The following is a 16,262-nucleotide window of genomic DNA, read 5'->3' as shown; positions in this document are numbered from 1 at the left end:
ATTGATAACATCTCTTCCTTACTAACCTTAATCCTTTCAATTCTAGTAGCCTGTAACTCAGTCTTCTCCTCTCCAATATTCTCCTTTTCCTGAGTGAAAACAAATGAGAAATATTCGTTTAGCACCTCTCTGATCTCCACAGAGTTCACACACAACTTCCCACTTCTGTCTTTGATTGGCCCTGTTCCTCCCCTAGTCATCCTCTCATTCTTCTCATACCTATAGAAAACTTTAGGGTTCTCCTTTATTCTACCTGCTAATGTCTGTTCATGTCCCCTCCTTGCTCTTCTTAACTCTCTCTTTAAATCCTTCCTAGCTAATCTGTAATTCTCCATCGCCTCATCCGAGCCATCTCATCTCATCGTCACATAAGCCTCCCTCTTCCACTTAACAAGAGATACAATTTCTTTAGTAAACCACGGTTGCCTTACCTTATCACTTCCTCCCTGCCTGACAGGGACATACCTGTCAAGGACACGCAATATCTGTTCCTTAAACCAGCTCCACATTTCGATTGTCCCCATCCCCTGCATTTTGCTACCCCATTCTATGCTTTCTAAGCCTTGCCTAATCACATTATAATTGCCCTTCCCCCCCATCTATAACTCTTGCCCTGTGGCATGTTCCTATCCCTTTCCATCGCTAAACTAAACGTAACTGAATTATGGTCACTCTGTCCAAAGTGCTCACCTACCATTAAATCAAACATCTGGCCTGGTTCGTTACCAAGTACCAGATCCAGTTTGGCCTCCCCTCTTGTTGGCCCTTCGACATACTGAGTCAGGAAACCCTCCTGCACACACTGGGCAAAAACTGATCCATCTGACGTACTAGAATTATAGCATTTCCAGTCAATGCTGGGGATGTTAAAGTCTCCCATAATGACCACCATGTTCCTTTCACTCCTACCCAGAATCGTTTTGCCAATCTCCGCTCCACATCCCTGGAGCTTTGCAGAGGCCTATAAAATGCTCCGAGCAGTGTGACCTCTCCTCTCCCGTTTCTGACCTCAGCCCATACCACCTCAGTCGACGATCAAAAGTTCTTTCAGCCACTGTTATACTGTCCTTGACTAACAAAGCCACACCTCCCCCTCTTTTACCACCTTCCCTAATCTTAATGAAAGATCTAAACCCTGGAACCTGCAACATCCATTCCTGACCCTGCTCTATCCATGTCTCCGAAATGGCCACAACATCGAAGTCCCTGGTACTTATCCATGCTGCAAGCTCACCTACCTTATTCCGGATACTCCTGGCGTTGAAGTAGACACAATTCAAACCAGCTTGCTGTCTGCCAGCATACTACTGTGACATCCTGCCCATGTCCTCCCTACTCTCTTCCTCCTGTATACTGGGACTACACCTCAGTTTTCCATCCCCCTGCTGAGCTAGTTTAAATCCACCCGAATAGCACAAGCAAATTTCCCACCCAGGATATTAGTACCATTCTGGTTCAAGTGCAGACCATCCTGTTTGTAGAGGTCCCACCTTCCCCAGAATGAGCCCCAATTGTTCATGTACTTGAAACCCTCCCTCCTGCACCACCCCTGCAGCCACGTGTTAAGCTGAAATCTCTCCCTGTTCTTCGCCTGACTATCAGGTGGCACAGGTAACAAAACAGAGATAACCACTCTGTTTGTTCTAGCTCTCAGCTGCCACCCTAGCTCCCTGAAATCCTGCCGGACATCCCTATCCCTCTTTCTACCTATGCCGTTGGTGCCTGTATGGACCACGACTTGGGGCTGGTCACCCTGTCCCTTCAGGACCCCAAAGACACGATCTGAGACATCACAGACCCTGGCACCTAGGAGGCAACACACCAACCACGAGTCTCAGATAGCAAAGTGTGAAGCTGGATGAACACAGGAGGCCAAGCAGCATCTCAGGAGCACAAAAGCTGACGTTTTGGGCCTAGACCCTTCATCAGAGAGGGGGATGGGGTGAGGGTTCTGGAATAAATAGGGAGAGGGGGGAGGCAGACTGAAGATGGAGAGAAAAGAAGGTAGGTGGAGAGGAGAGTATAGATGGGGAGGTAGGGAGGGGATAGGTCAGTCCAGGGAAGACAGGTCAAGGAGGTGGGATGATGTTAGCTGGTAGGAAATGGAGGTGCGGCTTGAGGTGGGAGGAAGGGATAGGTCAGAGGAAGAACAGGTTAGGGAGGCAGAAACAGGCTGGGCTGGTTTTGGGATGCAGTGTGGGGAGGGGACGAGTTGGGCTGGTTTTGTGATGCAATGGGGAGGGGACAAACTGGGCTGGTTGTGGGATGCAGTGGGGGAAGGGGAGATTTTGAAGCTTGTGAAGTCCACATTGATACCATTGGGCTGCAGGATTCCCAAGCAGAATATGAGTTGCTGTCCCTGCAACCTTCGGGTGGCATCATTGTGACACTGCAGGAGGTCCATGATGGACATGTCGTCTGAGGAATGGGAAGGAGAGTTAAAATGGTTCGCGACTGGGAGGTGCAGTTGTTTATTGCGAACCGAGCGGAGGTGTTCTGCAAAGCAGTCCCCAAGCCTCCGCTTGGTTTTCCCAATGTAGAGAAAGCCACACCGGGTACAATGGATACAGGAAACCACATTTGCAGATGTGCAGGTGAACATCTGCTTAATATGGAAAGTCATCTTGGGGCCTGGGATGGGGTTGAGGGAGGAGGTGTGGGGGCAAGTGTAGCACTTCCTGCGGTTGCAGGGGAAGGTGCCAGGTGTGGAGGGGTTGGAGGGCAGTGTGGAGCGAATAAGGGAGTCACGGAGAGAGTGGTCTCTCTGGAAAGCAGACAAGGGTGTGGTTGGAAAAATGTCTTGGGTGGTGGGGTCGGATTGTAGATGGCGGAAGTGTTGGAGGATGATGTGTTGTATGCGGAGGTTGGTGGGGTGGTGTGTGAGAACGAGGGGGATCCTCTTTGGGCGGTTGTGGAGGGGGCGGGGTGTGAGGGATGTGTTGCGGAAAATGCGGGAGAAGTGGTCAAGGGCGTTCTCGACCACTGCGGGGGGAAATTTGCGGTCTTTGAAGAACTTGGACATCTGGGATGTGCGGGAGTGGAATGCATCATCCTGGGAGCAGATGCGGTGGAGGCAGAGGAATTGGGAATACGGAATGGAATTTTTGCAGGAGGGTGGGTGGGAGGAGGTGTATTCTAGGTAGCTGTGGGAGTCGGTGTGCTTGAAATGGACATCAGTTACAAGCTGGTTACCTGAGATGGAGACTGAGAGGCCCAGGAAGGTGAGGGATATGTTGGAGATGGCCCAGGTGAACTTGAGGTTGGGGTGGAAGGTGTTGGTGAAGTGGATGAATTGCTCGAGCTCCTCTGGGGAGTAAGAGGCGGCGCCGATACAATCATCAGGGTTTGGGGCCCGTGTAGGTGCGGAAGAGGGACTGTTCCACGTAACCTACAAAGAGGCAGGCATAGCTTGAGCCCATGGAGGTACCCATGGCCACCTCCTTTGTCTGTAGGAAGTGGGAGCAATCAAAAGAGAAGTTGTTGTGGGTGAGGACAAGTTTGGCTGGGCGGATGAGGGTGTTGGTGGAGGGGGACTGGTCGGACCTGCGGGACAGGATGAAGTGGAGGGCCTTGAGGCCATTTGCATGAGGAATACAGGTGTATAGGGACTGGACGTCCATGGTAAAAATGAGGTGTTGGGGGCCAGGGAATTGGAAGTTGTTCCTGACAAACCTTCTATCTGTCCCCCTAACTATTGAGTCCCCAGTGACTAACATTCTCTTCCTAGACACCCTTCCCTTCTGTGCAAGAGGGACAGACTCTGTGGCAGAGACCTGCACCCCAGTGCATGGCCCTGGTAAGTCAACCCCCCAACAGTATCCAAAACGGTATACTTGTTTTTCAGGGGAACGACCACAGGGGATCCCTGCACTGACTGCTTTTTCCCCCTTCTAGCAGTTACCCAGCTTTCTTCATGCTTAGGAGTAACTACTTCCCTGTAACTCTTGTCTGTCACAGACTCTGCCTCACGATTGATCCAAAGTTCATCCAGCTCCCACTCCAGTTTCCCAATGCGGTCTTGGAGGAGCAAGAGTTGGGTGCATTTCCTGCAGATGTACTTGGATGGGACACTAATGGCATCCCTCACCTCAAACATCATGCAGGAAGAACATTCCTCGACCTGCACTGCCATCCCTGCTAGTCCCCTTATCAGAAAGTACGGAAAAAAAAAGAAGCTTACCTGATTTGTCCCTAGGGTATAAGGTTAGAGGAGGTGGATGGGTGGGAGGCCCTAGGTCTCGGGTTTAGAAAACGATCACTTATGTCGCTGAGAGGAAAAAAGTCCTTTCTTTCCCAGAAACCTCTGCTCTCCGAGGTGCTGCTGCTCACAACAGCAATGGAGGGCTCCAACGCTCGAGGTAAGCTTTTAAAGATTTAAAACCACTGACTCACCCGCTTCCCAACAGGCCCCTAGTCCAAGCTCCTGCACTTGCTGCTGCTCACAACAGTTGCAACTTTCTGATTTTTAAGATGATAATACATCTCTGTAGCTAACACGTTCAACACTCCAAGATGAAGGTAATCTGATCCTAGAAATATCAATTTTCAATCCCATTAATTTCTGCAATATTTTAATAATAATTTCTTTGCATTCCACACTCTCACCTGATCCGTCCATGTTAATTATTTCAGGAAGACTTGTGAGTTCCCCTGTGAAGTTAAATAAGTATTTTATCTACACGTGGTCATACGTGGGCTTCTTAAAGTCATTTTTTCTATAAGTACTACTGTAGCTTTCTAGAATATTGCAATATATGTACAGCCAATAAAAGTAATTTTTTTAGATTCCCTACACTGTGCAAATAGGCCCTTCGGCCCAACAAGTCCACAAAGCCCCTTGAAGCATCCCACCCAGACCCAGCCCCCTATAACCCACACACCCCTGAACACTACGGGCAACTTAGCATGGCCAATCCACCTAATCCGCACATCTTTGTACTGTGGGAGGAAACCGGAGCACCCGGAGGAAACCCACGCAGACACGGGGAGAATGTGCAAACTCCACACAGACAGTCGCCGAGGCTGGAATCGAACCCAGGTCCCTGGCACTGTGAGGCTGCAATGCTAACCACTGAGCCACCGTGCCACCAAAGTAATGCTCCAGCTGTTGACAGTAAGTAAATATTCATTTACAGGCTGCTTCCCCCGCTGCCCCCAGTAACTCTATCCTGTAATTCCACATTAACTGTGGCTAACCTAGCCTACACATCCCTGGACACTATGGCGCAATTTAACATGGCCAATCCACTTAACCTGCAAATTTTTGGATTGTGGGAGGAAGCCCATGCAGACACAGGCAGAACGTGCAAACTCCACACAGTCACCCGAAGCTGAAATCAAACCCGGTAGTCCTGTTACCATTTACTTTTCACTGTACTCTACCTATCATAATCAACATTAGGAGGTTTTGCTAAATTTTTGTCTTTTTATTTACCGAAAGTTAAAAGATTACTTCCGTTAAGTTAACTGTAGTGGATCTGAATAGAATTGGAACATTTAGCGTATACCAATTAATGCCAAATGGTATATGCTCTTGGAGCTTTTCATTTGGAAAGCAGAGTATTCAGAGTGAAGCAGGTTTTGATTTGATTTATTATTGTCCTATATACCTAAGTACAGTGAAAAGTACATGCAGTACAAGCAGATCATTGGGTGATTGAGCAGAGAAAAGTGTACAAATTTTTGTTCTGAGGAAGGATCACCGGACCCGAAAAGTTAACTCTGTTTTCTCCTCTACAGATGCTGCCAGACCTGCTGAGCTTTTACAGCAACTTTGTTTTTGTACAAATTTATGCTGCATAGAAAGAGTGCAGAAAGCAAGAGCAATATTACATTTGAAATTTGAGAGGTCCATTCAGCAGTTAATAACAATGGGGAAGAAGCTATTATTGAACCTGTTGGTTTGTATCTTTAAGCTTTTGTGTCATCTACCTGACAGAAGACGTTGCAAGAGATTATAATTGGGGTAGGATGGGTCTTTGATAATGTTCCGCAGCAGCAAGAAGTGTAGATAGAGTCAATGGATGGGAGGTTTGCTTACGTGAAGGTCTGGGCTGTATTCACAACATTCTGTAGTATTTTTTATGGTCGTGGGCAGAGCAATTGCTGTACTAAGCCATGATACATCCAGATCGAATGCTTCCTGAGGACAATAATGCTTCCTGTGGTACATCTATAAAAGTTGATGAGGGTCCTTGTGGATATGTTGAATTTTATTGACCTCCTCAGCAATAAGAGGTGTTGTTATGTCTTCTTGACCAACGCATCAAGGTGGGTGGTCCAGGACAGATTGTCGTTTATCATCAGTCCTAGGCACTCAACAATCTTGACAATCTCCAGCTTAGCTTCATTAATGTAGATAGGTGCATGTCCTCCTCCTTGTTTCCTGATGTAGATAATTAGCTCTTTGATTATGCTGACATTGAGGAAGAGAAGACTTACTTAGATCTGCAGTTTGTCTGACACTTTGCACCAGTTTCAGCATTTTCTGTTTGCAGGGTCCAGTTGCTTCCACTTTACCATAGATAAGCAATCCCTTTACGCTGGCCCATCCCCCACCATGATGGTCTTGGGGCTCTCTGCTTCTTCCTGGAGAAAATGCCTGAACCGTTCCCACAAACTGCCACCATCCTCTGCTTGGCTGGGCTTGTTCTCACCCTGAACAACTTTTGTTTTAACTCCTCTTGCTTTCTTCAGGTCAGAGATGGGTACCAGTTATGCCTGTTTCTTTGTGGGGCATGTGGAACATTCCTAGTCGCAATCCTACTCCCTCACCCACAGCTGTTTCTCTGATATGTTGATGAAGTCATCGCTGCTGCTTCTGTCTCTCATACGGAATTGGAAAAGTTTATTGATTTTGCTTCCAATTTCTACCCTGCCATCACTTTCACCTGGTCTATCTCTTCCCTTCCTCAACATCTCTGTTCCTATTTCTCATGATAGGCTGGGCACTAATATCCACTATAAACCCACTGTCTCCTACAGCTACCTGGACTGTACATCCTCAGACCTTGCTTCCTGTAAAGACCACATTCCATTCTCCCAGTTCCTCTGTCTCTGTTGCATATGTTCTTATGGGGCCAACTTTGACAAGGAAGTCTCCAAAATGTCCACCTTCTTCCTCAACTGAGGAATCCCCAGCACAGTTGTTAACAGAACCCTCAACTGGGTCTGACTCCTCTCCCGCACTTCCACCCTCAACCCCTCTCTCCCCTTGTCCTTACCAACCATCCCACCAGCATCCACATCCAGAAGATCATCAGACACCATTTCGGCCACCTGCAGCAAGATCCCACCACTTAGACATATATTCCCCTCCCCTCCCTTGTCCACCTTCCACATGGACCGTTCCCTCTGGGGCACCCTGGTTGACTCCACCTTCAATCTCAATACCACCACCTAGCACCTTCCACAGCAACTGTCAAAGGTGTAACACCTGTCCACTTACCTCCTCACTCCTCAGTATCCAAGGGCCCAAACATACCTTCCAGGTGAAGCAGCACTTTACACAATCTAATCTACTGCATTTGCTGCTAACAAAGTGATCTCCTCTACATTGGAGAATCGAAACATAGACTGGGTGACAGTTTTGCACAACATCTACATTCTGTCCACAAAAAGACCCCGAGCTTCCAATTGACTGCCACTTTAACACCAATATCTCTGTCTCAGGCTTGCTGCAGTGTTTCAGCAAAGCTCAACGAAAGCTGTGTGAAGAACACCATATTTTCCTCTTGGAGACCCTGCAGGCCTCCAAACTCAATACTGAGTTCAATCATTTTAAGGCCTGAATTCTCCCAAGTCGTAGCCACTCCCTCAGTGGGCAAATTGTTGGAAGGGGCTCTGAGAGATAGGATTTATGATCACTTGGATAGGCACAGTTTGATTTGTGATAGCATGGATTTGTGAGGGGTAGACTATGCCTCACAAACCTTATTGAATTCTTTGATGAGGTGACCAACCACGTAGATTAAGGTAGAGTAGTGGATGTGGTATACGTCGATTTAAGCGAGGTGTTTGATAAGTTTCCCATGTAAGGCTCATGCGGAAAGTAAGAAGGCATGGGGTAGGGGCAAATGTTGCAGTTTGGATTCGGAATTGGCCGACCCTTAGAAGACAAAAGGTGGTGGTGGGTGGACAGAAAATATTCAACATGGTGCTCAGTTACGACTGATGTACCACAAGGATCTGTTCTGGGTTCTTTTCTATTTGTGATTTTTATAAATGTTTTGGATGAAAGGGTGGAAGGGTGGATTAGCAAGATCACGAACGATACAAAGGTGGGTCACGTTGTGGACAGTATGGAGGGCTGTTCTTGGTTACAAAGGGACATTGACTGGATGCAGAGGTGGGCTGAGAAGTGGAAGATGGAGATTAACTCTGAAAAGCATGAGGTGATTCATTTTGGAAGGACAAATTTAAAAGCAGAATACAGGGTTAATGGAAAGATTCTTGGCAGTGTGGAGGAGCTGAGGCATTTTGGGGCTCATGTTCACAGTTCCCTGAAAGCTGCCATCCAGATAGAGTTGTTAAGAAGGCATATGGTGTGTTAGCTTGCATCAATAGAGGGATTGAGTTCAAGAGCCATGAAGTGGTGCTCCAGCTATACAAAACCCTGGTTTGGCTACATCTGGAATATTGTGCCCAGTTCTGGTTGCCACAGTACCGGAACAATGTGGAAGCATTGGAAAAGGTGCAGAGGCGATTTACCAGGATGTTGCCCGGAATAGAGGGAAGATCCTATGAGGAAAGGTTGAGAGCACTAGGGCTTTTCTCTTTAGAACAACTACAGGTGACTTGACAGGTATACAAAATGAACAGAGGTATAGATAAAGTAGACAGCCAGAGACTGTTTCCTAGAGTGGCGGTAGCTATTACAAGGGGCCATAGTTTTAAAGTGAGTAAAGGTTGATACAGGGGAGATGTCAGAGGTAGGTTCTTTACTCTGAGAGTGGTCCGGGGGTGGAATGCATTGCTGGAGAGGGTAGTGGAGTCGGCCTTATTAGGGCCAATTAAGCAGCTACAAGTTAGGCATGTGGATAATGGTATAAAGTAGAGTTGGAGGTTAAATAGACCTTAGGTTTAGGGTACAAGTTTGGCACAACATCATGGGCCAAAGGGCCTGTACTGTGCTGTACTGTTCTATGTTCTATAACCTCACAGACCAGGCCTTGTTATCACACTAAAAACCAAAAGAACTGCAGATACCTCAATGATGCTCAACGTTCTACTGACAGCTGCTTTCGCCGCATCCTGAGAACCACACTCAGTTCCATGCGGCGTCACATGCGCACTCTCAACCTTTCTCTCCGACAGCATTGTAATACACTGATTCAGGGCTGCACCACTTTGCAGTCCCACTTCATCGTCCAGCTCATTCATTGTGCTAACAAGAAACACCTTTTTTTTCCTTTCAGGCATCAAGGCCCACAAGATGCACCAACTCAAAAATTCCCATGGCTCTCTGGAGCCTACCTCTCCTCCCCTTCCCTCTGACTCTATCCCCTCCCCCAAACCCCAACCTCCAGCTGGGTATTCACCATCCCTCCTAATCTTCCGCTCTCCAATGCTGAACGCTCTGTACACAGCAAAGGCCTCAGCTTTATAGCTCTGCATCCCCACCTCAACGAATTTCGGGCGTGACATGACGCTGAACTGTTCTTCTGCCGTCTTCACCTCCATGTTCACTTCTTTGGACAACAGTCCTCTCCCTGCCCCACAGACCCCTTGCCCAACTCCGAGACTCTACCTCCACCTGGACCCCTCCCTCCAGCCTTTTACCTGAACTCGATCTTTTCATTGAGAACTGTAGACGTGACATCAGTCACCTCAATTTCACTGCCCCCTCAACAAATCCAACCTGTCTTCCTCTGAACTGACTGCACTCCGTGCACTCAGATCTAACCCTGAATTTGTCATCAAGCCTGCCGATAAGGGTGGTGCTGTTGTTGTCTGGTGTACTGACCTCGACCTTGCAGAGGCTGAGCGCCAGCTCTCAGATACCTCCTCCTACCTTCCCCCGGATCATAACCCCACCATGGCAAATCAGGCCATTGTATCCACTATGGTTATGGGTCTCATTTCATCCGGTGATCTTCCCCCATCTGCTTCCAAGCTAATAGTCCCCCAGCCCCACACAGCTCATTTCTACCTCCTGCCAAAAATCCACAAACAGGGCTGCCCAGGTAGACCCATTGCTTCAGCCTGCTCATGCCCCACAGAACACATATCTTCCTACCTTGACTCAGTCTTCTCCTCCCGGTCCAATCCCGACCCACATACATCCATGATTCATCTGATGCCTTGCGTTGGTTTCAAAGCTTCCAGTTTACTGGCTTCATCCACTTCCTCTTTGCCATGGATGTGCAATTCCTTTACACATCCATTCCCCACCAGGAGGGTCTTAGGGAGCTCCACTTCTTCCTGGAACAAAGACCTGAACCATCCTGACATACCACCACCCTCCTCTGCTTGGCTGAGCTTGTCCTCACCCTCAACAACTTCTCTTTCAACTCCTCTCATTTTCTTCGGGTAAGATGGGTTGCCATGGCCACCCGCATGGGCCCGAGTTATGCCTGTATCATCATGGGTAATATGGAACATTTCTTGTTCCAGTCCAATTCCAGGCCCCACCCACAATTCTTTCTCCGATACATTGATGATATCATCAGTGCTGCTTTTCTCTCTCGTGTAGAATTGGAAAACTTCATCAATTTCACCTCTAATTTCCACCCTGCCCTCACTTTCACCTGGTCTATCTCTCCTCCCTTCCCTTCCTCAACATTTCTGTTTCCATTTCTGGGGATAGACTGGCCACTAATATCTATTATAAACCCACCAACTCACACAGCTACGTGAACTATACATCCTCACACCCCACGTCCTGTAAAGACTCCATCCCATTCTCTCAGTTCCTCTGTCTCCATCACATATGTTCAGATGAGGCCAACTTCAACAAGGGAGCCTCCGAAATGTCCACGTTCTTCCTCACTGAGGATTCCCCAGCTCTGTTGTTGATAGGGTTCTCAATTGGGTCTGACCCATCTCCCATACTTCTGCCTTCACCCCTTGTCTTCCCTCCCGTAACAGCGATAGGGTTCCCCTTATTCTCACCAACCATCCCACCAGCATCCACATCCAGAAGATCATCGGATGTGATTTCTGCTACCTTCAACAAGATGCCACCACCAGATACATATTCTGCTCCCTCTCTTGTCCACCTTCCATAGCGACTGTTCCCTCCAGGACACCCTGGTCCATACTTCCGTCACCCCCAACACTTTCCCACAGCCCTATGGCACCTTGCCCTGTAACCGGCGAAGATGCAACACTTGCGCATTTACCTCCTCCCTCTCAGTATCCAAGGGCCCAAACATACTTTCCAGGTGAAGCAACACTTCATCTGCACTTCCAAGAATCTAGTCTACTGCATTCGCTGCTCACAATGTGGCCTCCTCTACCTCGGGGAAACGAAGGGTAGACGTGGCGACCACTTCGCAGAACATCTATGCTCTGCTCGCAAAAAAGACCCTGAATGACCTGTTGCCTGCCACTGCAATGCACCACCTTGCTCCTTGGCCAACATCTCTGTCTCTGGCTTGCTACAGTGTTCCAGTGTAGCCTAGTGCAAGCTGGAGGAACAACACCTCATTTTCTGCTTGGGGACCCTACAGCGCTCCGGACTTAATATTGAGTTCAATAATTTTAGGGCCTAAACTCTCCCAGGTCCTAGCCCCCCACCACACACACCAGGCCTTGTTACCACATAGCTTGCCACTACACACCCCCTGTTAGTCACGAACAGTCCCCATTAACAACTATTCACCCCCCAACCCACCCTGATCGTTAGCAACTCCTTTGCCCAACTGCCTTTCTGTCTCTTTGGGCTCTATCCTATCGTTTACTCCCTACCCCACCCACCTCCCTATTTTCTGCATATAAACTGACGTTTTCCCAGCCACCATCAGTTCTAAGGAAGTTTTACCGAACTCAGAATGTTAACTCTGTTTTCTCCGCAGATGCTGCCAGACCTGCTGACCTTTTCCAGCGACTTTGTTCTTGTTATCACATTGTCTGCCATTATACATTTCCTAATGCTTAGCCACTAACAGTCCTCATTAACAGCTATTCACCCTCTCAGTCAGATTGTTATCCACTTTTTTGTCTGTGTGACTGTTGTCTTTGACCTCTATTCCCAACTATCGTTAACTCCTTAGCTCCTCACCCCACCTTGCCATCTGCATGTAAGATAACAATTTCCTAGCTACCATCAGTTCTGAGGAAGGGTCACTGGACCCTAAATGCTAACTCTGATTTCTCTTCACAGATACTGCCAGACCTGCAGAACTTTTCCAGCAATCTCTATTTTTGTTTGAGGAAGAGATTGTTATCTTTACACCACATCACCAAGCATTCTATCTCCTTTATGTATTCTGTGTCATCATTGATTGCTATCCATCCTACAACGGTGGTGTCATCAGTCAACTTCTAGATAGAGACTGATAAGCATAATAAGTGACAAATTATCACTGCTCCAAAACTCAGTGTTGCATTCATCCTTTTGAATTCAGTCCCTTACCCCTCCCCATTTCTGAAGAAGAGTCCAAACCCAAAACATCAGCTTTCCTGCTCCTCTGATGCAGTGTGGCCTGTGTGTTCCTCCAGCTCCACACTGTATTAATCTGACTTTTTTTTTGTTTAAAATATTTTAATGCAGAAATGGTACTCTGGAAGGATCACATCAAGAGGCTTTCATCCAAATCATTCATTAATTAGTAAATATCACCTGCAATTTACAACAAAGGCTTAATGCATGCATAAAACAAAAAAAGTTGAATAAATCTTCAGTTTACAATTTTAGTTCTGCAAGATGATAATTTGATTATAGCTTTTTACGATTTTATACTATATCTGTTTTGGGAGTATTTTTGGATAGAAAGCATTGAGGACAACATCAGTTGGTAAAGGCCATTGCGCAAATTCATAACAGTGAGAATGACTGAATAGTGAAAATAGACAACAATGTTTTCTTTTATGTCCTCCTTATTCTTTAAACACGGGAGGGAGGGAGTTACAGTCTCTCACTTCGTTGAAGTGATTGAGCACAGATTCAGAATTTAACCAAGAACGTTCATGAGCAGTTTCACTTCATACCATGTTATAGTTACTAATGTACTTAGTGAATTATACTTTAAAACTTTTCAATATATGGTAAGAAAAAGTAAGACCATCTTCAACTTTTGGTAATGAATAGATGTTTAGAAACACTGGAAATATTAACATTTTATATGGTAATTTCACTATTTAATGGAAATTATTTAAATTAAGTTTATTGAAAATATTACTTTTACTTGACATACACAGCCCATATACTGCAGTTAACAAAGTTTCATAGTGCTTATTAAGAATGGCCCACAGTCTCCTAAAATAATGTTCATTAAACTATCCACTGTTTCATTGTGGCTTCCTCAGTACACTCTTTTGCCATTCTGGTGCTTTATGCAGACTTAATTTCTTACATTAATGTTTTCAGCATCTGAGTTCATCAATGGATTCAAAATCAACATTTTAAGGATTTTCACGATCTGCATTTAAGAAAATACATCAAGAGGGGCCACGTTCATTATAATTTAGTTAAACGTTTATTGCTTCAATTACCCAAATTTAGTCTGTACTTAATATATGCTTTTGGTATTATCCACAATTCAAAGTAAGCACTAAATGTGAGAACTGTTGTTCAGAGTACATCCAAAGTATAGATAGGTTAATTGCAGTAAAGAGTATATGGTAGAACTAAGATCATTTAATGATTTTGCAAAACATTTTATCTCTTCACATTAGCTATTATTTTGTATGATGTAATCAGAGGATAAACATCTACTGCAAAAACTGTGTCTGTTCATCCATTCAATTTTCTTAGTGTTGGTTATTTCTTCAAGTTCCTTCTATTTTCAGATTGTGTCAGTCTTGGTTAAACAAACTGGAACGTGTTATGCAATATTAAAGTGCTGATAGTTCCATATCTGTAGGAGCTTAGAGAAAAAAAGCACATTAAAAAATCAATAAAGGAAATCTGTTAGATTTGAACATGCTTTCATATGAAAAATAAATAGATACCCCTTTCAACGTCACAAGTAAGCATTATAAAGAAACTTCAATGTTGTGTTTTTCTGAATGTTTTAAAAGTTAAGCAGCTTTGCTGTCAGATGTGATTTCTGTTTATATCAGAATGCTGGTTTTCACTGAGTTTTGAAAGACCTCACCGCAAGCATCCCTCATTTGTTGATTCTGTTCTCTTAACACCTTCCAATTCAAGAAATGGTAGAGTAGAAATTTGTTTTGCATCGTATTTCAAATTGAGCAGCTAAATCATAGGATCCCTACAATGTGGAAGCAGCCCATTTCACCCATCAAGTCCACACCGATCTTTCAAAGAGCATCTCAGCCAGACCCATCCCCATCCCCAGTAACCCTGGATTTCCCACAGCCAATCCACCTAACCTGCACATCTTTGGTATGTGGAAGAAGGCCCACACGGACACAAGGAGAACATAGAAACTCCACACAGCTCGAGGCTGGAATCAAACGTGGGTCCCTGGCACTGTGAGGCAGCAGTGCTAACCATTGCAAAGCTGAGTAGTCTTTCACAGACTTTCCCAGGTCTGCTGATTATTTCCAGCAATTTCTTTAATCTCAGATGTACAGTGTTCATAGTATTTTGCTTTTGAATTTCTAACTCATGGTATTCACTAAATTAAAGTGTAATTTGAAGTGTTCTAATTTTGTATTCTCTGTGTCTTAGCATTTATTGCAGTTGGGCTTTGCACATAATTGTTTATATAAGGCAGTTTGAGGACAAAATTTAGTGTAGGCATTTGACTGGTTTTGACCATATTTTTAAAAGAAGCAGAGCACCTCTTCCAAGTATTCAAAGACATCAGATATCCGAAAAATTGGGTCAGAAGATACATATTACACCATCGACACCAAAAAGAGAATACACGCCCTGACACTCTCAATACGCTACCTTACATCAAGAACACATCTGAACTGACCTCAAGACTCCTACGACCACTGGGCATCAGAGTAGCACACAAACCCACATCAACCTTACACCAACTGCTCACGAATCAAAGACCCACTACCCACTACGGACATGACCAATATCATATACAAGATTCCCTGTAGAGACTGCAGCAAACAATACATTGGACAAACAGGAAGGAAATTAACTACAAACATCACTAACATCACTTAGCAAAAAAAAAGACATGGCCAATACTCAATCATCTCCATCTACATGGAAAAGGAAAACCATCAATTCGACTGGGACACCACCAGAATCCTGGGACAGGCGAAGTAGAGGCAAGCACGAGAATTTCTTGAAGCCTGGTTCTCTCCTAAGAGAGCCATCGATAAGTACATTGAGCTAGACCCCATGTACATTCCATTGCGAAGAAAAAAGGAAATGTGAGGTAATCCAACTCAACGGACACCAGAGTTTAAATAACAGGCGGGAAAACACAACAGCACTTCATCGGAGGCTACATTGATGATGTTTCCCAACAGGCTAATAAAATGTCTATGGAACAACAAACCAGCTTGGCAAGCCAGCCAACCACAACATCCACAGGCCAAGCTACAAATCTATTCTAAAACCCTAAAGCTGATAAAAGCATTTTTTTGATCTTTGGTTACATGCTTAATTTGATGAGTACTATTTGGCAGGTCTTAATGGACACATGAAAAATGTTACACAATTCAACTTGATAAAACCTACAAGAAATAAATAAATGGGAATCTTTCAAGGTGGAGTTACACTCTCTCTTTAAAAATGTTATTTTCTTCTGAAAGGAAAGAAATAGAGTCATTTATACACTCACTAGCAGTTATCCATTGAGCATAGCAATCAGATGGTCTAAGACTACATTCCAACATGATTGGGTGGCATGGTGGATCAGTGATTAATACTGCTACCTCACGGCACCAGGAACCAGGGTATGTAGTGTAGAGTGGAGTATTCATATGCCCCCCATATCAGTGTGAGTTTCCTTCTACAATCTAAAGATGTGAAGTTTAGGTGGATTAGCCATGGAAAGTGCAGGTTTACAGGGATAGGGTGAGCCCAAGTGTGATGTTCTTCAAAGGGTTGGTGTGAACTCAATGGGCTGAATGTCATGCCTGCACAATGCAGGGATTCGACAAACAACTCATAGAATTATATAGCACAGAAACTGACCCTTCAGTCCAAACTGCTTGTGCCA

General features: G+C 45.4%; 1 protein-coding gene across 2 annotated transcripts in view; it reads right to left on the bottom strand.

Moving 5' to 3' along the window:
• Positions 1–12,846: 12,846 nt before the first annotated feature.
• LOC125453524 (V-set and transmembrane domain-containing protein 5-like) overlaps positions 12,847–16,262 on the bottom strand; it is a 42,918-nt gene continuing 39,502 nt past the window's right edge. Inside the window, exon 4 of one of the 2 annotated variants that reach the window (XM_048533240.2) lies at positions 12,847–14,030. In XM_048533240.2, the coding sequence (XP_048389197.1) occupies positions 13,999–14,030 (32 nt within the window). In that variant the 3' untranslated portion in view covers positions 12,847–13,998. The remainder of the gene's footprint in view (positions 14,031–16,262) is intronic. The other variant, XM_048533241.2, reaches the window with a different exon arrangement.

The sequence above is a fragment of the Stegostoma tigrinum genome, chromosome 6, assembly GCF_030684315.1.
Source record: "Stegostoma tigrinum isolate sSteTig4 chromosome 6, sSteTig4.hap1, whole genome shotgun sequence".
Lineage (NCBI taxonomy): Eukaryota > Metazoa > Chordata > Chondrichthyes > Orectolobiformes > Stegostomatidae > Stegostoma > Stegostoma tigrinum.
This window is presented reverse-complemented; position numbering and strand designations above follow the sequence as displayed.